Raw genomic sequence first — 26,311 nt, 5'->3', positions numbered from 1 at the left:
ACATGAGAATTTTTATATTAGAACTGCTACAAGAGAATGGCTACATTAGAAGTGCTACATGAGAATGGCTACATTAGAACTGCTACATGAGAATTTTTATATTAGAACTGCTATAAGAGAATGGCTACATTAGAAGTGCTACATGGGAACGGCTACATTATAGGTACTACTGTAACATGAGAATGGCTACATTAGAACTGCTACATGAAGATTACATTAGAACTGCTACATTAGAGGGCATGAGAATGGCTACATTAGAGGGCCGCATTAGGATGCGCGCACGTGACCCGGGCCGGCCTGTGTTTGCACGCATGGGCGGAGCGGGATCCGTCAGTTGTTGCAGCCCGCCTGTCCTGTCGCACCTTCCCGCCACACCTCCGCCTCACCGCCGCATCACGCAGCCGGCCGGGAGCCGAACCCGCGCCCCGACAAGGTTTGTCCTTCATCTTACCTTCCACAGAACTAACCCGTCCCAAACCGGACAGATTACGGCCCGAATTCACTTAAAAGCCTCCCCAATTTGCCCCGTCATGAAATTTTAAAGAGGATCCGATCCTATCGGAGCTTGTTAGGCTGCGGAATAGCGTTAGGACGTCGCGGCTTCTCCGGCGGACTCCAAACGTGTGCTGCAGAAATATGTTCGGGGATTATATCAGAAATACAACACTTGGATTTATTCAATAACGGTACCGCCAGGAATGCAGAAGGCGTGAAGCAAGTGTTTGTGTTGTTATTGTTTGGGTGACAATACGTGTTACAGGACTGTCGATAGAGATATAGCCTGCTTTGTGGCGCCTTTATAAAGCCGTAATGCCGAGTCGCCGGTGAGCATTAGTATATGTTAAAGGCATGTTGATAGTGATATAACCTGCTTTATGCCGAGTCCCGGGGGTGGGGCCGGCAGGGGGCATTAGTATATGTTATAGGAATGTTGATAGTGATATAACCTGCTTTATGCCGAGTCCCGGGGGTGGGGCCGGCAGGTGGCATTAGTATGCTGGAGGCGAGCGGCATTAGAACAGGTTACATCACTGACTCCTCATCTGGCAGTTTGTTCCAGAGATATTCTCATCCTGCCTCCATCCGAAGTGTTTTCTACAGCCCCCCGCTGTCTGCAGAGGTATGTGCGCAAGTCGCAGTAACTACACACGGGACTTCAATGTCTGGAAATATTTCAAAAATGTCTTCACCAAAAGCATGCATTATAACGCCCCTACACAAGCAATGGTAAACTGACAGGGCGTAAAAATGGTTGCCTGCTAAATTCAGAATTATTATTGCCAACTAATTCAAAAGACTCAGCCTTTAAAAATTGATAGTCATATACAGTATCAACTGAATACACGGAAACATAGATCCATGGTGTGCCTATCCGCTAATGTATGAGTTGTGTGAGTGTAAATGTCCACGATGTGCCTATACATATCCGCTAATGTATATATATATATATATATATATATATATATATATATATATATATATATATATATATATATATATATATATATATATATATATATATATATATATATATCCGATAGTGTATGAGTTGTGTGAGTGTAAATGTCCATGATGTGCCTATATATATATCCGCTAATGTATGAGTTGTGTGAGTATAATTGTCTATGATGTGCCTATATGTATATATATATATATATATATATACGCTAATGTATGAGTTGTGTGAGTGTAAATGTCCATGATGTGCCTATATATATCCGCTAATGTATGAGTTGTGTGAGTATAATTGTCTATGATGTGCCTATATGTATCCGTTAATGTATGAGTTGTGTGAGTGTAAATGTCTATGATGTGCCTATATGTATATATATATATCCGCTAATGTATGAGTTGTGTGAGTGTAAATGTCCATGATGTGCCTATATATATCCGTTAATGTATGGGTTGTGTGAGTGTAAATGTCCATCATGTGCTTATAAAGTATATATATCCGCTAATTTATGAGTTGTGTGAGTGTAAATGTCGATGATGTGCCTATATATAGATTATATATCCACTAAAGTATGACTTGTTTCGGGGCTGACTCCGCCACTTACCCAGTCAAACACACTGGAGTGCCGCCCTCAACCCGGCACAGATTTCAACAACGACTTTCACACAATTTGGAAGTCTAAGATCTTGAGCGTTCCGCATAATCATTACCCTTGCCTGCATACGTCTGGTACCGCCATACTTGGCCGACCTTGTATGCTGCCGTCCGGAATACCCAGCCCGCTCGTTATGACACAGCCAGCCTTGCCATAACTGTCCGGAATACCCAGCCCGCTCGTTATGACACAGCCAGCCTTGCCATAACTGTAAGCCCTTACACACTTCCCCGCTCGTTATGACACAGCCAGCCTTGCCATAACTGCAAGCCCTTACACACTTCCGCGTCCCGATGATGCGACTTTCTCCGCTAATTCACGCATGGCCCGACCCTTCTCATAAACCTGTTACCATGGTAACTGATTTCGGCCGAACACTCCATTATTTATGGCCTTGAACATCGCGATTTGATTGTTCCAATTACACAATCCCCGCCATTATGCGGCGCGAGACGCAATTTCTGTAATCATCAACTCAACAAATCAATTATTCTGTGAGTAACAATTTCATTCTTATTTCGCCGAGCCTCCTATAGCTGCAGAATCAATAATTCATTAAGACCTGATCCCGGCAGCGTCGCCAGCCCCATTCAGAAATCCGCGGCGCCGCGCCTGTATGTGTGAAACAGTAGCCTGGAATCCATACCCTCGGTGGCTCCCCGATATCTCTACGGCACTGTGAGTGACCCTCACCCGCCCAGACAGCTTAGCCCGCTCGGGGTGTTGTTTACGGCCTTGGATTAATTAGCTCGCCAAAGTAGGATGGCAGCGGAAGTAGGGTATAGCAGAAGTAGGATGTCAGCCAGAGGTAGAAAGGCCATCAGAAACTGACTGGCCCGGTAAAACACCACTAAGCCGACCCTAGAGACTGGGACCAGGCTAGTGAAACAGCAGACCGGCCGCCTTATTGCCTTGCCGTGTGATCGCATGTTTCCTCTCTGCCTGCCGATCCTATCTACCCCATTATAAGCGCGCCTGCGGACTCATCGAGCGGCCATTTTGGTTATTTCTGACGCACACCGGCCCGGGGTATCTGTTAATCTTTCTCTGGTCATTCTGCCGTCGGAAGCCTCCCGATTTGTTCCGACATTAGCCGAGGATTACCCCGATGGGTCCCGACGTTACCCGAGGATTACCGAGGCGGAGATGTGACCAAGACGCCATCTTTTATCTCTGACACGCAAATCCCGGGAGTCTCAGGCGGGGCTGCAGCAGACTAGAAGCAGAAATCCGTCACATGCCTGGTTTTTAGAACGTGCACATGTCGCTATATGATAACAGGCGGTATTGTATAAGAAGATGAACCATACCAACAAACCCAGGTCTCAGCTTTATCATGCAGATGTAGTACAGATACTTCTTCCCAATGTTTCTATATTTGCCCCTTCATGATTTTCTTATTACGTACCTTTCCCATCATGCAGCGGGTCTTTAGTAAGTTGCTGGCTTTGTGACAAACCAGCGCGTGACGGCATGCCAAACAGCATGCATTTAGAGTGATCAGGTGTGTTATAAGGTTGTTTCTGAGTAACGCCGCTCCTGTATGAGTTATAAGGTTGTTTCTGAGTAACGCCGCTCCTGTATGAGTTATAAGGTTGTTTCTGAGTAACGCCGCTCCTGTATGAGTTATAAGGTTGTTTCTGAGTAACGCCGCTCCTGTATGAGTTATATGGTTGTTTCTGAGTAACGCCGCTCCTGTATGAGTTATAAGGTTGTTTCTGAGTAACGCCGCTCCTGTATGAGTTATAAGGTTGTTTCTGAGTAACGCCGCTCCTGTATGAGTTATAAGGTTGTTTCTGAGTAACGCCGCTCCTGTATGAGTTATAAGGTTGTTTCTGAGTAACTCCGCTCCTGTATGAGTTATAAGGTTGTTTCTGAGTAACGCCGCTCCTGTACGAGTTATAAGGTTTTTTCTGAGTAACGCCGCTCCTGTATGAGTTATAAGGTTGTTTCTGAGTAACGCCGCTCCTGTATGAGTTATAAGGTTGTTTCTGAGTAACGCCGCTCCTGTATGAGTTATAAGGTTTTTTCTGAGAAACGCCGTTCCTGTATGAGTTATAATTTTTTTTCTGAGTAACGCCGCTCCTGTGTGGCAGCTCATTAATAATGAGCGACCGGTGAATACCTTCATCAGGTCACAGGTCACGGGGGAACGGAGAAGCCTCCGATGACGTCAGCACACCGACAGGGCAAACTCGTCGTAGAGAGTAAAATGGATAAACATATTTCAAAGAATGTTCCGGCGAGTCAGTGGCGAAGGTGTTCCGGAGAGTCAGTGGCGAAGGTGTTCCGGAGAGTCAGTGGAGAGTGTGTTCCGGAGAGTCAGTGGAGAGAGTGTTCCGGAGAGTCAGTGGAGAGGGTGTTCCGGAGAGTCAGTGGAGAGGGTGTTCCGGAGAGTCAGTGGAGAGTGTGTTCCGGAGAGTCAGTGGAGAGTGTGTTCCGGAGAGTCAGTGGAGAGTGTGTTCCGGAGAGTCAGTGGAGAGTGTGTTCCGGAGAGTCAGTGGAGAGGGTGTTCCGGAGAGTCAGTGGGGAGGGTGTTCCGGAGAGTCAGTGGGGAGTGTGTTCCGGAGAGTCAGTGGAGAGGGTGTTCCGGAGAGTCAGTGGAGAGGGTGTTCCGGAGAGTCAGTGGGGAGGGTGTTCCGGAGAGTCAGTGGGGAGTGTGTTCCGGAGAGTCAGTGGAGAGGGTGTTCCGGAGAGTCAGTGGAGAGGGTGTTCCGGAGAGTCAGTGGAGAGGGTGTTCCGGAGAGTCAGTGGAGAGGGTGTTCCGGAGAGTCAGTGGAGAGGGTGTTCCGGAGAGTCAGTGGGGAGGGTGTTCCGGAGAGTCAGTGGAGAGGGTGTTCCGGAGAGTCAGTGGGGAGGGTGTTCCGGAGAGTCAGTGGATAGGGTGTTCCGGAGAGTCAGTGGAGAGGGTGTTCCAGAGAGTCAGTGGAGAGGGTGTTCCGGAGAGTCAGTGGGGAGGGTGTTCCGGAGAGTCAGTGGATAGGGTGTTCCGGAGAGTCAGTGGAGAGGGTGTTCCGGAGAGTCAGTGGGGAGGGTGTTTCGGGGTGTCAGTGGAGAGTGTGTTCCGGCGAGTCAGTGGAGAGGGTGTTCCGGAGGGTCAGTGGAGAGGGTGTTCCGGAGAGTCAGTGGAGAGGGTGTTCCGGAGAGTCAGTGGAGAGGGTGTTCCGGAGAGTCAGTGGGGAGGGTGTTTCGGGGTGTCAGTGGGGAGGGTGTTTCGGGGTGTCAGTGGAGAGTGTGTTCCGGAGAGTCAGTGGAGAGTGTGTTCCGGAGAGTCAGTGGAGAGGGTGTTCCGGAGAGTCAGTGGGGAGGGTGTTCCGGAGAGTCAGTGGGGAGGGTGTTCCGGAGAGTCAGTGGAGAGGGTGTTTCGGAGAGTCAGTGGAGAGGGTGTTCCGGAGAGTCAGTGGAGAGGGTGTTCCGGAGAGTCAGTGGAGAGGGTGTTCCGGAGAGTCAGTGGAGAGGGTGTTCCGGAGAGTCAGTGGGGAGGGTGTTCCGGAGAGTCAGTGGAGAGGGTGTTCCGGAGAGTCAGTGGAGAGGGTGTTCCGGAGAGTCAGTGGAGAGGGTGTTTCGGAGAGTCAGTGGGGAGGGTGTTCCGGAGAGTCAGTGGAGAGGGTGTTCCGGAGTGACGTCAGAAAAATGTTCCCTCTAGTCAACGTTTCAATGGTTGTTCAACCTCTTTCCTCAGGACATAGTGAATCCTGGGTAAAACTACGGTCTCTGCCTGGAAAGCACCGTTTTGCCGTTCTCCCCAGCAGTAGCCTGGGCAATGTATGTCTGCAGTCGGAGAAACCAATTTGTGGAGCCCTGCCCCATCGAAATTCTAAATGATGACATTATCGAACTCTTCACACACAGATCAACAGTTAATTTGCACCCAGCAAAAAAGCGCCCGATATTTGCGAATCAATAAATATCTCATCTCTGACATGTAGTAATCACAAGGTGACTTCCTCGGGGGAATTCAACTAGTCATGTATTATTGCATGTGAGTTGGACCATTCATATATTATTGAGGGTGGACCACTCATATATTATTGTGAGTCGACCATTCATATATTATTGGGAGTGGACCATTCATACATTATTGTGAGTGGATCATTCATACATTATTGTGAGTTGGACCATTCATATATTATTGTGAGTGGACCATTCATATATTATTGTGAGTGGACCATTCATATATTATTGTGAGTGGACCATTCATATATTATTGGGAGTGGATCGTTCATACATTATTGTGAGTTGGACCATTCATACATTATTGTGAGTGGATCATTCATACATTACTGTGAGTTGGACCATTCATACATGATTATTGTGAGTGGATCATTCATACATTATTGTGAGTTGGACCATTCATACATGATTATTGTGAGTGGACCATTCATATATTATTGTGAGTGGACCATTCATACAATATTGTGAGTGGACCATTCATATATCATTGTGAGTGGACCATTCATATATTATTGTGAGTGGACCACTCATATATTATTGGGAGTGAACCACTCATATATTATTGTGAGTGGACCATTCATATATCATTGTGAGTGGACCATTCATATATCATTGTGAGTGGACCATTCATATATTATTGTGAGTGGACCATTCATATATTATTGTGAGTGGACCATTCATATATATTATGAAAAGTCCGTCAGTAAAACCATTGAGGCTGTGTTACAGGAATCTCACTTTGATCAGCTTGCCTGCATACTTGTGACGACCTCTCTCACTGGCGCTTTATTTAGGGAGTCGGTCGGATGTATTGATAGTATCTCAAAGCCATAAACTACCTGAGTCTGCCGAGTCTGCACAGTGGCGAGACGACTGAATAATTATAAGGGGCCTGATTTACGCTGTGTATTTTATACACGGTTTCATGGACTATCTATAGAAACGTGCGTGTTGTACATAAATACCACTGTCGGCTGCGCACACATATATCCCCATCAGCCTGTCAACATCAATCTCCGCCGCCGTGTTTTGCGGTCGCTGCTTCAGTTATCATGAGATTATAAGAGCTACACCCCCAGCATACTGATGACGCCATATGCTTATACAGTTATCATGAGATTATAAGAGCTACACCCCCAGCATGCTGTTCAGTTATCATGAGATTATAAGAGCTACACCCCCAGCATGCTGTTCAGTTATCATGAGATTATAAGAGCTACACCCCCAGCATGCTGTTCAGTTATCATGAGATTATAAGAGCTACACCCCCAGCATGCTGTTCAGTTATCATGAGATTATAAGAGCTACACCCCCAGCATACTGATGACGGCATATGCTCCCTCCGCAGTTGGACGTCTGTAGGAATGAAGCAGTGGAGAGGTAAAGGTGCGTCCAGGGTCTCTGTGGAGGCTTACGTCATCACGTCCATCCTGGTCTCAGTGTCCATCCATCAATGTCCATCTTCTGTTCACTGCCTTATAGGGTAGTCATGGCAACCCAGATTCCTTGGTTACTACTTTGAAACGTGGTCGAATCCATCAATCGTGTTTCCAGCTATTCTGTGGTTGGTTATATTGTAGTTTTACTGCACGAACGTAGACAACGCTGGCATTATCGAGCTGCATGGAAAATGGTTGTTCTTCATTCATAGTATTGCAGCCATTTATTTATCTATTAAATATTCAGTACATACGGGTATCCCCTCAGCTGAATTGAGCTAATTTCCACTGAAGCCTAAACCGCCCGACCTTCCTAATCTGGGAATGCCAACCCGGCCGCTGCAGGAGTAGCGCTAGCTTATCTCCTCCTTATGGCCGGTTCAAAGGCCGCTGCAGGAGCAGTGCGAGCTTATCTCCTCCTTATGGCCGGTTCTAAGGCCGCTGCAGGAGCAGTGCGAGCTTATCTCCATTCCTTATGGCCGGTTCTAAGGCCGCTGCAGGAGTAGCGCTAGCTTATCTCCATTCCTTATGGCCGGTTCAAAGGCCAGCGTGCTTTCGGGGATTCTGAAGCTCCCATCATCAAAATGAAACCTGATTGCGGCTCAGTTCATAATCACAGCGATCCGGTCTTCTTGTAAACTCCCGGAAATGCGAAAGAGTTGTTTCCATTTCTCTCCGCTCATTGCTGTTCCTGGACCTCCGGTGGTTCTATCGCTTCAACGTTGATCTTGTCAGTATGGATCTGGCGATGGATTATTCTCCGCTAGTAATCACAGCGGTCCGGGCCGATGGCGGGAGCGGGCGGCAGCGGCAGTCCCGGGGAGAGGACAATTAGAGCGGCCCGGCCGATATTTCACGGCCCGCTGGAGCGGACATCCTCCGACATTTCGGGCTAGCTCCGCGTTATTACACGGAAGCCGTCAGTACAACAGGTCTCGCGGGAATAGGTGAGAATTGGCGTGACCTTTTACACCAGCCTCTCCCCCGGGAGCCCACTGATTTATGGGATACGTTCTCATTTACGTCACGCGCGTGCGCGGAATGCAGGTTCTCGGATTACCTCCGCACCTGTCCCCGCGTGAGGCGCCTCAGCAGGCTCTGCAGCAAAGTGTAATCTGACACGGTTCGATTCGGTAGTCTGGCGCTGTTCGCTTCGGTAATCTGACGCTGTTCGGTTCGGTAATCTGGCACGGTTCGATTCGGTAGTCTGACGCTGTTCGGTTCGGTAATCTGACGCTGTTCGATTCGGTAATCTGGCACGGTTCGGTTCGGTAATCTGACACTAAGAGGATCTACACTGTACGATTCTGTAATCTGACACTCACCGTAAATCTAAATTTTGTGATTCTGTAATCTGACGCTCTAAAAAGTCTACACCTCCAAAAAGTCCCAAGATCAGTCCCTAACATCTGCCTGAAGTGTTTCTACTTCTAGTAGTCTTCTCAAATGTACTGTAATCTGACCGTCTTCCTTGACGGAAATTATATTCAGATGCTAACGGTAAATCCACAGTTGCGATATTGTAATGTTACTCTTTCAGTAGATCTCCACTCTACTTGCGCCGAGGTTAATCAAAGTTGGCTGATTGCAGAACCACTGCAATTTTATGATATCAAATTTGGGTGGAAAATTGCTCAGTTCTGACAAACGTAGCACAGAAAGTTTGCGCTGCCCCAGGTTCAGCATGCGGACCCAGTCGTCTGAGCTGTTCATGTCTGCAGAGGTCAGGGGGTCACGGGAAAGGTCGCGCAGCACGGGTGGGGTCAAATTTCATAGAAAGGTTTGTGTAAAGGAAAGGGAACAGAAAAGCCACTTATTCGCATATCCGCGTAGGCAAGCAAGGTTCAATGACTTCACTCTGACGTCTCATCTCTCCGGCTTGATGATGGGGTTACTTACTTACCATCTCAGCGCTGTCATTCTCCCAGAACTACGTACAACATCATGGACCATACACTGCACGTAGATGCATGTCAGGTGGTTTCTATAAGCCTTTCCTTGCTAATTGGTTCCGTTCCAGACATTACGCAATTCAGTTGACATGTTCAGAGAACTTGTTATCCATTGTCATAATCAACACGTCCCCGAATTTCTGCACTGTGCAGCTTTGTTCTCCATAACTCTGTTTCTTTTACTTTCTTAACACTGCACCCTGTTCCATTGAATTACGATATCGTTTGATTTTTCATGCATATTACAGAACAACGACGAGGCCAAACAACCAAGAAATAAAAAAAGAGTATTTAATAAGTAATTGAGTAAACTTAAACTTAATTAGCGGGTTTTGAGTAGCGTTAAGACTTCGAACTGAATAAGGCTGGGGTATTGAATAAGGCTGGGGTATTGAATAAGGCTGGGTTATTGAATAAGGCTGGGGTATTGAATAAGGCTGGGGTATTGAATAAGGCTGGGGTATTGAATAAGGCTGGGGTATTGAATAGGGCTGGGGTATTGAATAAGGCTGGGGTATTGAATAAGGCTGGGGTATTGAATAAGGCTGGGGTATTGGATAGGGCTGGGGTATTGAATAAGGCTGGGGTATTGAATAGGGCTGGGGTATTGGATAAGGCTGGGGTATTGAATAAGGCTGGGGTATTGGATAAGGCTGGGGTATTGAATAAGGCTGGGGTATTGGATAAGGCTGGGGTATTGAATAAGGCTGGGGTATTGAATAAGGCTGGGGTATTGAATAGGGCTGGGGTATTGAATAAGGCTGGGGTATTGAATAAGGCTGGGGTATTGAATAAGGCTGGGGTATTGAATAGGGCTGGGGTATTGGATAAGGCTGGGGTATTGAATAGGGCTGGGGTATTGGATAAGGCTGGGGTATTGAATAAGGCTGGGGTATTGGATAAGGCTGGGGTATTGAATAAGGCTGGGGTATTGAATAAGGCTGGGGTATTGAATAAGGCTGGGGTATTGAATAAGGCTGGGGTATTGAATAAGGCTGGGGAATTGAATAAGGCTGGGGAATTGAATAAGGCTGGGGTATTGAATAAGGCTGGGGTATTGAATAAGGCTGGGGTATTGAATAAGGCTGGGGTATTGAATAAGGCTGGGGTATTGAATAAGGCTGGGGTATTGAATAAGGCTGGGGTATTGAATAAGGCTGGGGTATTGAATAAGGCTGGGGAATTGAATAAGGCTGGGGTATTGAATAAGGCTGGGGTATTGAATAAGGCTGGGGTATTGAATAAGGCTGGGGTATTGAATAGGGCTGGGGTATTGAATAAGGCTGGGGAATTGAATAAGGCTGGGGAATTGAATAAGGCTGGGGTATTGAATAAGGCTGGGGTATTGGATAGGGCTGGGGAATTGATTAGGAAGGAGAAGTTCATGAAAAACCTTAAGACTTGAGAATTAAATAAGAAGATTTTGGGTGGGCGGGTTATGAGTTTTGAGTGGGCGTGAAGACGTTAGGGTTATGAAGACGTTCCACAGTGAAGATTGATGAGTCGCGTAAAGCGAGGAGACGGAATTACGCCGAGATGACCTTGGGTGCCCTTGGTGGTTACAAACTCATGACTGATTCGTTTCAGGTTTTAATCGGCTCCCCAGATGCCAGAGTGCCCCGTCGACTGGAGCGCGACCACAAATGGGACCTGCGAAATTTTAGGAAGCTTTTACTTTTGACAGTTGTTTTTCATTCATTAGCCCAGAATTATATCGTATTTTAGGAAGATTTTGCTGACTGTCCCCTGTCTGTCATATCCCATCACTTTTCAAATGTCAGAGTGTCCATAGGTCACATTAATTGTTATTCCAATTTCACTTCTGCATTCTCCTGTCATTTCCAGTCCTATGACGTAGGTATAAATTCTTAGAAATATGTTCGTGTTTCAATGTTAGGAAAAATCTACTTATCGTTTCTTAGCACCGCCCACCTCCCCGAGTTTCTTCATTAAGTGGCCAATGACCAGATTTTATCACCTGTTTTGTTTGTTTCGTACGAGAATAAACTCTACACCCGCCCCTTGGCTGATGATACCACCGCGCTCAGTGCAACTTAGCTAAGTCCTCGCCAGGGAGAGAAACGCTATTTGTATCCTGAAAGTAGCCACGCCATATGCCTGCAGCCTGTCAGATCTTTAACTGTATAGCCAGCTTTGAACATACAGCAGAGTCAGCTTGGGACCTATAGACCTGTAACCGGATAGCCAGCTTTAAAGATCTTTAAATGTACAGCCAGCTTTGAACCCACGGATCTGTAACCGGATAGCCAGCTTTGAACCTTCGGATCTGTAACCGGATAGCCAGCTTTGAACTTACGGATCTCTAACCGGATAGCCAGCTTTAAAGATCTTTAACTGTACAGCCAGCTTTGAACCCACGGATCTGTAACCGGACATCCAGCTTTGAACTTACGGATCTGTAACCGGATAGCCAGCTTTGAACCCACGGATCTGTAACCGGACATCCAGCTTTGAACTTACGGATCTGTAACCGGATAGCCAGCTTTGAACCCACGGATCTTTAACCGGATAGCCAGCTTTGATCTTACGGATCTGTAACCGGATAGCCAGCTTTGAACCCACGGATCTGTAACCGGATAGCCAGCTTTGAACTTACGGATCTGTAACCGGATAGCCAGCTTTGAACCCACGGATCTGTAACCGGATAGCCATCTTTGAACCCACGGATCTGTAACAGGATAGCCAGCTTTGAACCCACGGATCTGTAACCGGATAGCCAGCTTTGAACTTACGGATCTGTAACCGGATAGCCAGCTTTGATCTTACGGATCTCTAACCGGATAGCCAGCTTTAAAGATCTTTAACTGTACAGCCAGCTTTGAACCCACGGATCTGTAACCGGACATCCAGCTTTGAACTTACGGATCTGTAACCGGATAGCCAGCTTTGATCTTACGGATCTGTAACCGGATAGCCAGCTTTGGACTTACGGATCTGTAACCGGATAGCCAGCTTTGAACCTTCGGATCTGTAACCGGATAGCCAACTTTGAACTTACGGATCTCTAACCGGATAGCCAGCTTTAAAGATCTTTAACTGTACAGCCAGCTTTGAACCCACGGATCTGTAACCGGACATCCAGCTTTGAACTTACGGATCTGTAACCGGATAGCCAGCTTTGATCTTACGGATCTGTAACCGGATAGCCAGCTTTGAACCCACGGATCTGTAACCGGATAGCCATCTTTGAACCCACGGATCTGTAACAGGATAGCCAGCTTTGAACCCACGAATCTGTAACCGGATAGCCAGCTTTGAACTTACGGATCTCTAACCGGATAGCCAGCTTTGAACCCACGGATCTGTAACCGGATAGCCATCTTTGAACCCACGGATCTGTAACCGGATAGCCAGCTTTGATCTTACGGATCTGTAACCGGATAGCCAGCTTTGAACTCACGGATCTGTAACCGGATAGCCATCTTTGAACCAGTAGATCTGTAACCGGATAGTCACCGTTAATTGTGACTGTCTCTATAGTGGCAGCGAGAATCCTGAAAATGAAACAAATCTCTTCAGAATAATGTTGATGCACATGAGTGGATGCCAATACGAAACTGTTCGTAGTCAAAAACATATGTCAAACTTTACGAAGGCTATCATGCGTATATATATATATTAGATATACGTTAGATTTTAACATACGATTAATGGATCTTTTTGTCTTTGCAGGGCGACATCCGGAGCTACTTTGACGAGGGACTAAGTCGTTTCCAGTTCTACTTGTGTCCCAGTGAGGAACCCTTACATGTGTCCCAGTGAGGAACTCTTACACGTGTCCCAGTGAGGAACCCTTACATGTGTCCCAGTGAGGAACCCTTACATGTGTCCCAGTGAGGAACCCTTACATGTGTCCCAGTGAGGAACCCTTACATGTGTCCCAGTGAGGAACCCTTGACATTCTTGTAGGGCTGCCGTGAAAGGACCGGCAGTGGACCAAAGCCACCATGGCCATCCTGGACCTGGTGTTTCTCACAGTCGCTCTCCTGGGCGGCGCGCAGAGTATACGCATGCCCAGTGTCATCAGCGACGCTCCCAAACTCCTGCTGCTGTCATTTGATGGCTTCCGGTATGACTACCTCGACCGACCCGTCCTCAAGCCAAACTTCGACTTTGCCATTAACAAAGGCGTGCGCGCCAAGTACATGAAGTCCACCTTCGCCACGAAAACGGACCCTAATCACATGACCATGGTGACGGGGCTGTGGGAGGAGAGTCACGGGGTCGTCTCCAACAAGATGTACGACCCCAAATATCGCGAGATCTTCTGGATGAACAGCTCGGACCCGAAGTGGTGGGATGGCGACGGGCGGGTCGAGCCGCTCTGGATCACCAACGAGCGGACGGAGGGCCGCTACAGCGGCGTGGTGAACTGGCCCGGCGGGGACGTCAAGTACGGGGGCCGCCTCCCGACCTACTCCACCGGGCCCTACAACCGGAGCATCCCTTACACCGACAGGATAGACGCCATGGTCAGGTGGTTCCTGGACGACGAGAAGCCCATGAACTTGGGCCTTCTGTTTTTCGAGGAGCCTGACCGCTCGGGGCATCTGTACGGCCCCGACTCGCCGCAGGTGGACGATGCCATCATGATGATAGACGACACGGTGGGCTACCTGGTCAGCGCGCTGAAGGAGGCTGATCTGTACGACAAGGTAAACAACTGTTACCGTAACTATAACTACTGTTATCTATGTCATATTCACCTGGTCAGAAGGAGGCTGATCTGTACGACAAGGTAAACAACTGTTACCTTAACTATAACTACTGTTATCTATGTCATATTCACCTGGTCAGAAGGAGGCTGATCTGTACGACAAGGTAAACAACTGTTACCTTAACTATAACTACTGTTATCTATGTCATATTCACCTGGTCAGAAGGAGGCTGATCTGTACGACAAGGTAAACAACAGTAACCTTAACTATAACTACTGTTATCTATGTCATATTCACCTGGTCAGAAGGAGGCTGATCTGTACGACAAGGTAAACAACTGTTACCTTAACTATAACTACTGTTATCTATGTCATATTCACCTGGTCAGAAGGAGGCTGATCTGTACGACAAGGTAAACAACAGTAACCTTAACTATAACTACTGTTATCTATGTCATATTCACCTGGTCAGAAGGAGGCTGATCTGTACGACAAGGTAAACAACAGTAACCTTAATTATAACTACTGTTATCTATGTCATATTCACCTGGTCAGAAGGAGGCTGATCTGTACGACAAGGTAAACAACTGTTACCTTAACTATAACTACTGTTATCTATGTCATATTCACCTGGTCAGAAGGAGGCTGATCTGTACGACAAGGTAAACAACTGTTACCTTAGCTATAACTACTGTTATCTATGTCATATTCACCTGGTCAGAAGGAGGCTGATCTGTACGACAAGGTAAACAACAGTAACCTTAACTATAACTACTGTTATCTATGTCATATTCACCTGGTCAGAAGGAGGCTGATCTGTACGACAAGGTAAACAACTGTTACCTTAACTATAACTACTGTTATCTATGTCATATTCACCTGGTCAGAAGGAGGCTGATCTGTACGACAAGGTAAACAACAGTAACCTTAACTATAACTACTGTTATCTATGTCATATTCACCTGGTCAGAAGGAGGCTGATCTGTACGACAAGGTAAACAACTGTTACCTTAACTATAACTACTGTTATCTATGTCATATTCACCTGGTCAGAAGGAGGCTGATCTGTACGACAAGGTAAACAACTGTTACCTTAACTATAACTACTGTTATCTATGTCATATTCACCTGGTCAGAAGGAGGCTGATCTGTACGACAAGGTAAACAACTGTTACCGTAACTATAACTACTGTTATCTATGTCATATTCACCTGGTCAGAAGGAGGCTGATCTGTACGACAAGGTAAACAACAGTAACCTTAACTATAACTACTGTTATCTATGTCATATTCACCTGGTCAGAAGGAGGCTGATCTGTACGACAAGGTAAACAACTGTTACCTTAACTATAACTACTGTTATCTATGTCATATTCACCTGGTCAGAAGGTAAACACATGTTATCATTGTTATCTATGTCATATTCACCTGGTCAGCGCGCTCAAGGAAGTGGGTCTGTACGTACGACAAGTTGAGGGGCAGACGCAACTATGACCATTGTTTTATTCTTATTCGCCTATTTGCGCTCAAGGAGGCAGATATGATTTGTTTGACAAGGTCAGCAGCAACTTTCATACAACGAAATAAACACGGGATTGTGGCGGTGGTATGAAAATGTTTGTTGGTTATAATATCTCCGGATTTGTTACTTTGCGTAATTATCATTATGCTGACGAGTGACCAAGGCATGATGGGGGTCTGGTAAAAATGTTTGTTGATTATAGTATGACCATGTTTTGTTGCTGTTTTGTGTAGGTGACAGTATACTGACGAGTGGCCATGGATGGTGGAGGTCTAGTACAAGTGTCGTTATGTGTTTGCTGGTTATTATATGACTAGGTTTAGTTGATTTTCAGGTGAACCTTATCCTAACGATGGAGTGACCTTGGGATTGAGGAGGTTTCGTTTGTTGTTGTATGACAAGGTTTTCGTATCTGTTTGTAGGCGAACCTAATATCCTGACGAGTGACCACGGCATGGTGGAAGTGTACTGAAAGTGTTTGTTATCGTATGACCAGTTTTGTTTATTGTTTGTTTATGTGATTGTTTTTGTAGGTGAACCTTATCCTGACGAGTGACCACGGCATGGTGGAAGTGTACTGAAAGTGTTGTTTGTTATCGTATGACCAGTTTTGTTTATTTGTTTGTTTATGTGATTGTTTTTGTAGGTGAACCTTATCCTGACGAGTGACCACGGCATGGTGGAAGTGTACTGAAAGTGTTTGTCATCGTATGACCAGTTTTGTTTATTGTTTGTTTATCTGTTTGTTTTTGTAGGTGAACCTTATCCTGACGAGTGACCACGGCATGGTGGAAGTGTCCTGAAAGTGTCTGTTTGTTTGTTATCGTATGACCAGTTTTGTTTATTTGTTTGTTTATCTGTTTGTTTACTTGTAGGTGAACCTTATCCTGACGAGTGACCACGGCATGGTGGAAGTGTACTGAAAGTGTTTGTCATCGTATGACCAGTTTTGTTTATTGTTTGTTTATCTGTTTGTTTTTGTAGGTGAACCTTATCCTGACGAGTGACCACGGCATGGTGGAAGTGTACTGAAAGTGTTTGTCATCGTATGACCAGTTTTGTTTATTGTTTGTTTATCTGTTTGTTTTTGTAGGTGAACCTTATCCTGACGAGTGACCACGGCATAGTGGAAGTGTACTGAAAGTGGTTGTTTGTTTTTATCGTATGACCAGTTTTGTTTATTGTTTGTTTATTTGTTTGTTTGCTTGTAGGTGAACCTTATCCTGACGAGTGACCACGGCATGGTGGAAGTGTACTGAAAGTGTCTGTTTGTTTGTTATCGTATGACCAGTTTTGTTTATTTGTTTGTTTATCTGTTTGTTTGCTTGTAGGTGAACCTTATCCTGACGAGTGACCACGGCATGGTGGAAGTGTACTGAAAGTGTCTGTTTGTTTGTTATCATATGACCAGTTTTGTTTATTTGTTTGTTTATCTGTTTGTTTGCTTGTAGGTGAACCTTATCCTGACGAGTGACCACGGCATGGTGGAAGTGTCCCCGACACGAGTGATCGAGCTGAACAGATACATCAAGCCTGAGTGGTACATCTGGGTGGACGACTCGCCAGTCTCCGCCATACTGCCCAAAAAAGGTCAGGATTTAGTCTCTCTTCTGATAGGTGACGTTTTAACATTAGAGTATAACGTAAGATATAATGGAAGGTATAACGGAAGATGTTACGGAAAATATAACATAACAAATAATATATAGCGGCGATGGTAAGGAGTTCTAATTTTAACATAGCATATAATATATGCATCGTGGCGATAATAAGGAGTTTATGTTTCAAATCAGCAGTTTATTTCAGATGAGGGCTTTTGCTCACGGCAATGGGTAGGAACATTCAGGAATTAGACCCATGTTCATTTTCGTGCGCCAGGCAGTCTGCGCACGTTATGAAAAAACGAGACAGTGTGTGATGAATAGATTTTTGTCATTTTAGTGAAGTGAAGGTATACATACGCGCAGACTGTTGAGTTAAAGCACTGTTTATGTATCAGTCAGGGGAATCTTTATCAACAAAACCTGGCAAGATGATAATCACTTGTCAAGTTCATTTAGCACTTTCAAGTCTTTGGCCCAGTATAGCTTTATAATAATCGATATCAAGCGTAGTGCTGTGTGCAGCAGTTCATCTGCAATGGTCAGAAGTAATATAGGTTACTCCAGCTAGCTACTTATTATGGGAAAGAGATTTCTAAAATTAAGACGAGTTTTCCTTTCCATACAGCACTGCTAGCCGAGTTTATCATCATGTAATTCAATCTCGATAAACCATGTGGAAAAAATAATGGGAATGAACTTCAGCTGATGGGGGGGAGGGGTCCCCATAGTCATTGTTTCCATAGGAATGAACTTCAGCTGAGGGGGAGTCCCCATAGTCATTATTGTCATGGCAATGAACTTCAGCTGAGGGGGAGTCCTCATAATCATTGTTTTCATGGCAATGAACTTCAGCTGAGGGGGAGTCCTCATAGTCATTGTTTCCATGGGAATGAACTTCAGCTGAGGGGGAGTCCTCATAGTCATTGTTTTCATGGCAATGAACTTCAGCTGAGGGGGAGTCCCCATAGTCATTGTTTCCATGGGAATGAACTTCAGCTGAGGGGGAGTCCGCATAGTCATTGTTGCCATGGGAGTGAACTTTAGCTTAGGGGGAGTCCCCATAATCATTGTTTTAATGGCAATGAACTTCAGCTGAGGGGGAGTCCTCATAGTCATTGTTTCCATGGGAATGAACTTTAGCTGAGGGGGAGTCCTCATAGTCATTGTTTTAATGGCAATGAACTTCAGCTGAGGGGGAGTCCTCATAGTCATTATTTCCATGGGAATGAACTTCAACTGAGGGGGAGTCCTCATAGTCATTGTTTCCATGGGAATGAACTTCAGCTGAGGGGGAGTCCCCATAGTCATTGTTTCCATGGCAATGAACTTCAGCTGAGGGGGAGTCCGCATAGTCATTGTTTCCATGGGAATGAACTTCAACTGAGGGGGAGTCCGCATAGTCATTGTTTTAATGGCAATGAACTTCAGCTGAGGGGGAGTCCGCATAGTCATTGTTTCCATGGGAGTGAACTTTAGCTTAGGGGGAGTCCCCATAATCATTGTTTTAATGGCAATGAACTTCAGCTGAGGGGGAGTCCTCATAGTCATTGTTTCCATGGCAATGAACTTCAACTGAGGGGGAGTCCTCATAGTCATTGTTTTAATTGCAATGAACTTCAGTTGAGGGGGAGTCCGCATAGTCATTGTTTTAATGGCAATGAACTTCAACCGAGGGGGAGTCCGCATAGTCATTGTTTCCATGGGAGTGAACTTTAGCTTAGGGGGAGTCCCCATAATCATTGTTTTAATGGCAATGAACTTCAGCTGAGGGGGAGTCCTCATAGTCATTATTTCCATGGGAATGAACTTCAACTGAGGGGGAGTCCGCATAGTCATTATTTCCATGGGAATGAACTTCAACTGAGGGGGAGTCCTCATAGTCATTGTTTTAATTGCAATGAACTTCAGTTGAGGGGGAGTCCGCATAGTCATTGTTTTAATGGCAATGAACTTCAACCGAGGGGGAGTCCTCATAGTCATTGTTTTAATGGCAATGAACTTCAACCGAGGGGGAGTCCTCATAGTCATTGTTTTAATGGCAATGAACTTCAACCGAGGGGGAGTCCGCATAGTCATTGTCTGTTATGGGAGAAAGATGAACCAAAGTTGAAGGTAAACCGGAAAATCTATTAGGTGAACTATAATGTAAATCAAGACTTCTATCAGATTATTCCATTAAAACCTAGCTGTTGCCTCCACACGTCCATCCATTTGTGTGTGTTTTTTTACGTTTTGGAGTCCCTAGAGGCTACTTTTAGTGACAGCAGCTGCTTTCCTTGGTTTGCATCCTTCTTGTAACACATGCCTTGTAGGGAGGTGGTTTCACTCTTGTCAGCTTTGATAGCAATATTACATGTTCCTGCAGTATGGTCCGTAGCTCGTATCTTTAAGTCCCTGTGAATACCTCAACCCTAAAGCTTCACAGAATATAACAAACCGGGCTGTGAATGGGGGCTGGCGGGTAAATATGGTGTTTAGGGTCCAGATGATTGGGTTCAGGTAAGGGGCGATGATGGCTCCGTGATTGCTCTCTCAGCAGACGGTCGTTATCACACCCCACAGTTGTCACCGCCCCGCCCAAACTGCACAACAACACGTTATCTCTCCTGCACAGTCCCAAAGCCGTGTAATCATTGTCTGGGGAACGCAGATAATGACGGGTTTTGCACCGCAGCCTGTATTTCATGATAGAGTGCCGCGCTGCCCACACTTTACCTACAGACGTGAGACGGATAAAATGCATGGTTTTGTCGGCAACGATATGAATTGCTCTCCAAGTTCCGAGACGATTGCTTATATCTAGTTTTTGAAATGAAGTAAAATGAATAAAACAGAGTCGGGCGTACGACGTTGACGGAAAAGAAAGCTGGTAATATTTTTTAGAATGGAATTGAGATGCGTGCAACAACCTTTCACGGAGAACACCTTCAACCGAAACCATGAAGAAAATTTTACCAGCTCAAAAAGAAAAGATGCAATCTATCTATCCGACCTATACTGGCCGGTTTTTACCATGGTTATAGCGGGCCGGTGCTGGGAGTTGGTTTTTACCCGATGATGGTTGTAGCGGATGGCAGATTGATGAGCTGTGTGCCAATAAGTGGCAACTGCTTCAGTCCGACCGGTCACAACCGTGCGAGTCCAAGGGGTCAAAGGTCAACACCGAGCGAGTCAGTGATCGATTGGGAACCGCCGAACTCCGGTATTCACGAACTAATTTCTGCCGTGTATACGTACGGGCTGCCGGGCAGCAGCGGCAGAAATCGATGGCGATGTGATTTGCAGTGATTCTCTTCCTGTAGGCGGCGTGACGTCACGGATGGAGATACAGGAGTTTTTGTATGTCAACAAAATCATCATTTAAGTGACATATTTGATATCCGTTTTTAGAAATAGAAATAAATATTATTAAATAAAGTAGCAGATCTAAAATAGGTACGTAATTATTTGGTTTACTATGCAGTAGGTGTCAGCTAATGCCGTTGTAGTTGTCAGTTAATTCCACTATTCCAGACGTCATCTGACAGGCTGACTTCCGGTGACGTAACAAAACATCAGTCTTACGTCACCGCGGCGCTTCAGGCTACAGCCAACAGCAGGGATTAATTCCTATGACGTCAATGGTGCGTCTTATTGCTCGCTATCGCCATAAAACATCGGGTTTCCGGCTGAGCTGTCCTGCGTGTGATTACAACCTTATCAAGAATACATATATCATTGCTAGTGTATATAATCCGGCGGTACAAAAGATCGCCGCTTTCATTTTCATATTTGCTGAAGACCATTCATGAATTTCTTACCGTTTGGATTTCAGTGGAAATGCCCTGCTGTTTCTAATTTGTTAGCAATATTTACTCAGAAGCTTAAATGTAGCGATTCCAGATGTATGCGTCATTCTCTATCCGACCCCGTCCGTGGCTGATCCGGTTTGATGTAATTTGAGCCCATACCTCATGGAAGCGCAATTATGCAAATGAACCCATCCCTCATGGAAGCGTCATTAGGCCACAGCAAGTAAATTTTATGGATGACATCCTCCGCAGACTCCAAAATTAATGAGATAGGGCGAAAAAAAAACAAGGCGGGCCAAAAAAAACAAGATTCCTATATTTTCAAATTTTGAGATCATATGTCTTGTTAAACAAGAATTGAAGCGAGGAAATATGATATCATGACCAACAGGTCTTTTATTCCCGTATTCAACCAATGAGGTTTCATATGTAATATAAAACTTCCTTGATTTAATGTAAACATGTCATTGTAGATGTGTATATATCTCAATAGACTAACTACAACAAATGCAGAAAAGAGCTTGTTGTACCATCATTTGAAGTAACTACACTGGGAATTCATATGCGATGAAACACCTTGTGTATGCAGCTCAATTAACTAGATCCCCCCCATTATTCATATAATGTCCTTGCTAGAACAAATGCAGAAAAGAGAAAACAGCTTGGTATTATACCATCATGGGCAGGAGCTACACTGGGTATTCATATGCAATGAAACACCTTAGACTGTCAACGTCTACGACATATTTGCCAATTTTTGGCACGTTGACCACTGTCGGAGGGCAATGAAATTTCTTGTTTTTTATTTCGAAATCAGGCGAAAATTAATGAGCGCGCTGATGTCATCCATAAAAATTACTTGCTGTGGCCTTATGCAAATGAACCCATCCCTCATAGATGCGCCATTATGCAATTGAACCCATCCCTCATAGATGCGCTAATATGCAAATGAACCCATCCCTCATAGATGCGCCAATATGCAAATGAACCCATCCCTCATAGATGCGCTAATATGCAAATGAACCCATCCCTCATAGATGCGCCAATATGCAAATGAGCGCTGCTTCCATACACAGTGAGCCGGTGGAGACCCTGTTGAAGTTGTCCTTGACACTTGAGAGGGGCAGATACATTAATGTATATATTCAACGCTACTTAAAGAGTGCGGCACATGCTTCGTGACAGCAAATATCACATTGTGCACGTGGTTTCTACAGTGCTGCACATTCACTGTTCACTCCCTGAGTGGAGCATGTTAGTCAATCTCGCAATTTCAGAGCGCGGATTAGCTTGATAGTTTACTCAGATCTGCTAACTCGACCTCCTACGCACCCTATCTGCGCATCAATTCACTCTTTAATCTGTCAGGTAATCTTGGTTGGGATTAAGGGCAGGGTGTTGCTGAGAACATATGTTGCCTGATTACACACCGATGTCTGGAGACTTTAGCTGACATCAGATACTGAAATTTAAGCTTACCTGTTTCCTTGTGTGCAGGTAAAGAGGAGAAGATCTACAAGAAGCTGAGGAGTGCGCACGTGATGATGTCTTAAGCTTACCTGTTTCCTTGTGTGCAGGTAAGGAGGAACAGATCTACAAGAAGCTGAGGAGTGCGCACGTGAGGATGAAGGTGTTTAAGAAGAAGGACATCCCGAAGCAGTGGCACTACCGGAACAACCGTCGCATCATGCCGATCATCGCGGTGGCTGACGACGGCTGGAGCATCGTGCAGAACTTCACTCAGAACGCGTTTACTATCAAAGGTAACGAACAAACAAACAAACAAACAAACAAACAAACGAACAAATACTATTGAAGCCAAACTCACTCAGAACCCGTTTACCAGTAAAGACGTGCCCATACAAACAAAGAAAAGCACACCGCTAGCGGTAATTTCATATCACTGTTGCAGTCATGCTTGCTGCTTGTTGCTGTTTCAAGATTCTGCCCGTATATATATGAAACGCCACCTTGCGATTCATATCTTAACTTCATATACAAGAAGGTACTCAGAATGCGATGATTGATATGGTGTCGTTTTCTTTTACACTATCCTTTGCTGTTTAAAAATCATCTTGTGTTTAGTTCATGTCTTAAACTTGTCCACTTTAACTGATAAAGTCTAGACCTTCATTGCTAATATATTAAACCTGTTCAATTTCACTCTTTAAATCTTGAAATTCTCCACTTTCACTACTGAAATCTTAATAAACTTGTCCACTTTCACAGCTTATATCTTAAACTTGTCCATTTTCCCCATTGAAAATGTTTTGAACTTCTGACCCCCTGTATTTGCTGTCCCCCAGGTAACCATGGTTACAACAACAGCATCATCAAGATGAGCGCGTTTTTTATCGCCTTCGGCCCGGCGTTCGAGGAGGGCCTGACCTCCAAGCCCTTCTGTAACGTTGACCTCTACCCCCTGATGTGCAAAATCCTAGACATCGAGCCCAGACCCAACAACGGCTCTCTGGAGACGGTCAAGCACATCCTGTTCGACTATGACTCCATGGCTTCGCAAGGGACAGGTACGTACAGAGACGTTTGACTATGACTCCATGGCTTCGCAAGGGACAGGTACGTACCGAGACGTTTGACTATGACTCCATGGCTTCGCAAGGTACAGGTACGTACCGAGACGTTCGACTATGACTACGTGGCTTCGCAAGGGACAGGTACGTACCGAGACGTTTGACTATGACTCCATGGCTTCGCAAGGGACAGGTACGTAGCGAGACGTTTGACTATGACTCCATGGCTTCGCAAGGGACAGGTACGTAGCGAGACGTTTGACTATGACTACGTGGCTTCGCAAGGGACAGGTACGTACCGAGACGTTTGACTATGACTCCATGGCTTCGCAAGGGACAGGTACGTAGCGAGACGTTTGACTATGACTACGTGGCTTCGCAAGGGACAGGTACGTACCGAGACGTTTGACTATGACTCCATGGCTTCGCAAGGGACAGGTACGTACCGAGACGTTCGACTATGGCTCCATGGCTTCGCAAGGGACAGGTACGTAGCGAGACGTTTGACTATGACTCCATGGCTTCGCAAGGGGCAGGTACGTACCGAGACGTTTGACTATGACTACGTGGCTTCGCAAGGGACAGGTACGTACCGAGACGTTTACATAATGACGTTTGCCTGTTGCCCGCGGGAATCGCCGTGTTCTGTTGTTACGTCACGGTGACGTATACCTGTTGCCCGCAGGAATCGCCGTATTCTGTTGTTACATCACAGTGACGTGTGCCTGTTGTTCCCAGGAATCGCCGTGTTCTGTTGTTACGTCACGGTGACGTGTGCCTGTTGTTCGCAGGAATCGCCGTGTTCTGTTGTTACGTCATTGTGACGTGTGCCTGTTGTTCGCAGGAATCGCCGTGTTCTGTTGTTACGTCACAGTGACGTGTGCCTGTTGTTCGCAGGAATCGCCGTGTTCTGCACGCTGCTGCTGGTGGTGGCGCTCATGGCCGGCGGCTACTACTACTGGGCACGTCACTACGGACAGAAGGAAGAACCAATCGTGGGCGAGTACGTCAACCTGGACGAGACCATCCCGCAGGAGGGTGGCGGGGGTGGCGTGCCGTACGAACAGCAGGAACAGCACCTAAACCTGAAGAATCAGACCAAGGCGTCTTACGGACAGGAACAGGGTTATGGAGGAACGCAATAAGTTTTGAGAAGCACCTATAGACAAGTTTACTATTTCCCAAACCACCTGGCTAGCAACGTCACAGGGGGACATACGTCACACCGGCCGTTCACATCGGATCTACCTAACTTGGCAGAACGCGTCCGAGCATTGGAACGCGTTCGAAGGTGGGAACGCGTTCGAAGGTTGGAACGCGTTCGAAGGTTGGAACGCGTTCGAATGCCAAAATGCGTTCGAACGCTGACCGCGTGAGGATATGACGTAAACCCCTCGTGACGTAAGCAACGTGGTGGTCTGCGAACCTCAACTCGTCTATTCATCATCTCTGCATTCGTTACATTTGTGCAATAATTTGTGTAATGATGAAATATTGGCAACATCATTGATAGTGTAGGCTCCTTAGTTTGACATTCACGGTATAAATATGGTTTGAGACCAATATCCAGCCCAAGTCCGTGCTCTCGAGCTCCCTATTCATTCACATGTCACGTGATAGAATGAGCTAGTCATGTGTCGTACGCGTTTCTGATATTGACTATCAGCTTCATGTGCAGTTTGCATATAGAGAGGAGAGTATTGCCTCTAGTCAGGGCGATCTGAGTAAGAAGCAAGGCAATTTGTTTTGCAGTCTCTGCACTTCGCGAGGCGCCAGCACGTTTTCACCTTGTGTTATCCTCCTGCACACGTCTCCAACATGTGACAATCACGCAGTTTCTCGGAGCGTATAACGTAAAGTGATGTCTGGTAACGTTTGGAAGTTGTGATGTCGTATGACCTTAATGTCGTCAAGGTCACATTGTGAGTAATTTTCTCCGTACGGACGTTGATAATCTATATTTTTGATCGACGTCACAAATCACGTGTATATTCAAAAGTAAATCTAGTAAAACATATCAGTATATGACACAAGCTATACCAACCTGTAGCTGGAATAAAGGTAGTAGAATATTGTCGACACGAATGCTATCCATGATTGATTGTGTGTATTCAAATAAACTGCTAACTTCTGCTAGACGCCGTGCCGTGTGGGTAGAATAATGGTTACGTTTATCCTGTGAGCCGAAAGTTCTTGTCGGTTATGTTTATGAATCTTCTGTTGCCGCTGCTATGCACACAGACGCAAATTTCTTCGGCCAGTCATATTCTTGTTGTGCAATAAATGATCTATATGTCGATTTCGTCATTATTTTGTTGACGTTTGTGAGAAATACGAAATATGAGATTTGAAACCTTCGCTGCTCCAGCCTATTACACCGCGGGCGATACGCCGCCGGGTTTCTGTTTAACTCTTGTTGGCGGTTTAAAGAGGCCCAAACTTACTTTTTAAAGCATACTGCAGTATGTTAAATATACCCCAGAGGCCTGTTCTTACTTGTTTAACATTAATCCATCATAGATTAGCATTTTCACCATTTGGAACACGAGGTGTGGTGATGTCATATTCGGCGGTGTCTCACGACCCTTGACCTCTGTGACGTCTTTATTGGCGTCGCAACTATGACTGTCATATAAACCCATAACACGGGACCTACCGCCTGTGCTTACACGTGTCATATAAACCCATAACACGGGACCTACCGCCTGTGATTACATGTGTCATATAAACCCA

General features: G+C 45.7%; 1 protein-coding gene across 2 annotated transcripts; it reads left to right on the top strand.

The window, feature by feature from the left end:
* Nucleotides 1-301: 301 nt before the first annotated feature.
* On the top strand, nt 302-25,875 carry LOC136428426 (ectonucleotide pyrophosphatase/phosphodiesterase family member 5-like). Of its 2 annotated transcripts, XM_066417916.1 has the most exons (7): nt 302-433; nt 13,147-14,129; nt 17,104-17,242; nt 22,625-22,810; nt 23,354-23,575; nt 24,476-24,869; nt 24,906-25,875. In XM_066417916.1, the coding sequence occupies exons 2-6, from the start codon at nt 13,422-13,424 to the stop codon at nt 24,721-24,723; spliced, it is 1,503 nt and encodes a 500-aa protein (XP_066274013.1). In that variant the 5' UTR covers nt 302-433; nt 13,147-13,421; the 3' UTR covers nt 24,724-24,869; nt 24,906-25,875. The 2 variants fall into 2 exon arrangements, with proteins under 2 accessions (XP_066274013.1, XP_066274021.1); XM_066417924.1 differs by lacking the exons at nt 24,476-24,869; nt 24,906-25,875 and adding an exon at nt 24,317-24,417.
* The last annotated feature ends 436 nt before the right edge of the window (nt 25,876-26,311 follow it).

This window comes from Branchiostoma lanceolatum, chromosome 1 (assembly GCF_035083965.1).
Source record: "Branchiostoma lanceolatum isolate klBraLanc5 chromosome 1, klBraLanc5.hap2, whole genome shotgun sequence".
Classification (NCBI taxonomy): domain Eukaryota; kingdom Metazoa; phylum Chordata; class Leptocardii; order Amphioxiformes; family Branchiostomatidae; genus Branchiostoma; species Branchiostoma lanceolatum.
Note: the sequence above shows the minus strand (reverse complement) of the source record. Positions and strands in the feature narration are given on the sequence as shown.

Excerpts from the sequence above, each read along its gene's own strand:
- LOC136428426 (XM_066417916.1), top strand. The coding sequence starts at position 13,422 with ATGGCCATCCTGGACCTGGTGTTTCTCACAGTCGCTCTCCTGGGCGGC. Across the intron at positions 17,243-22,624 it reads CGCCATACTGCCCAAAAAAG|GTAAGGAGGAACAGATCTAC; the intron begins GTCAGGATTTAG and ends CCTTGTGTGCAG. Across the intron at positions 23,576-24,475 it reads CATGGCTTCGCAAGGGACAG|GAATCGCCGTGTTCTGCACG; the intron begins GTACGTACAGAG and ends TGTTGTTCGCAG.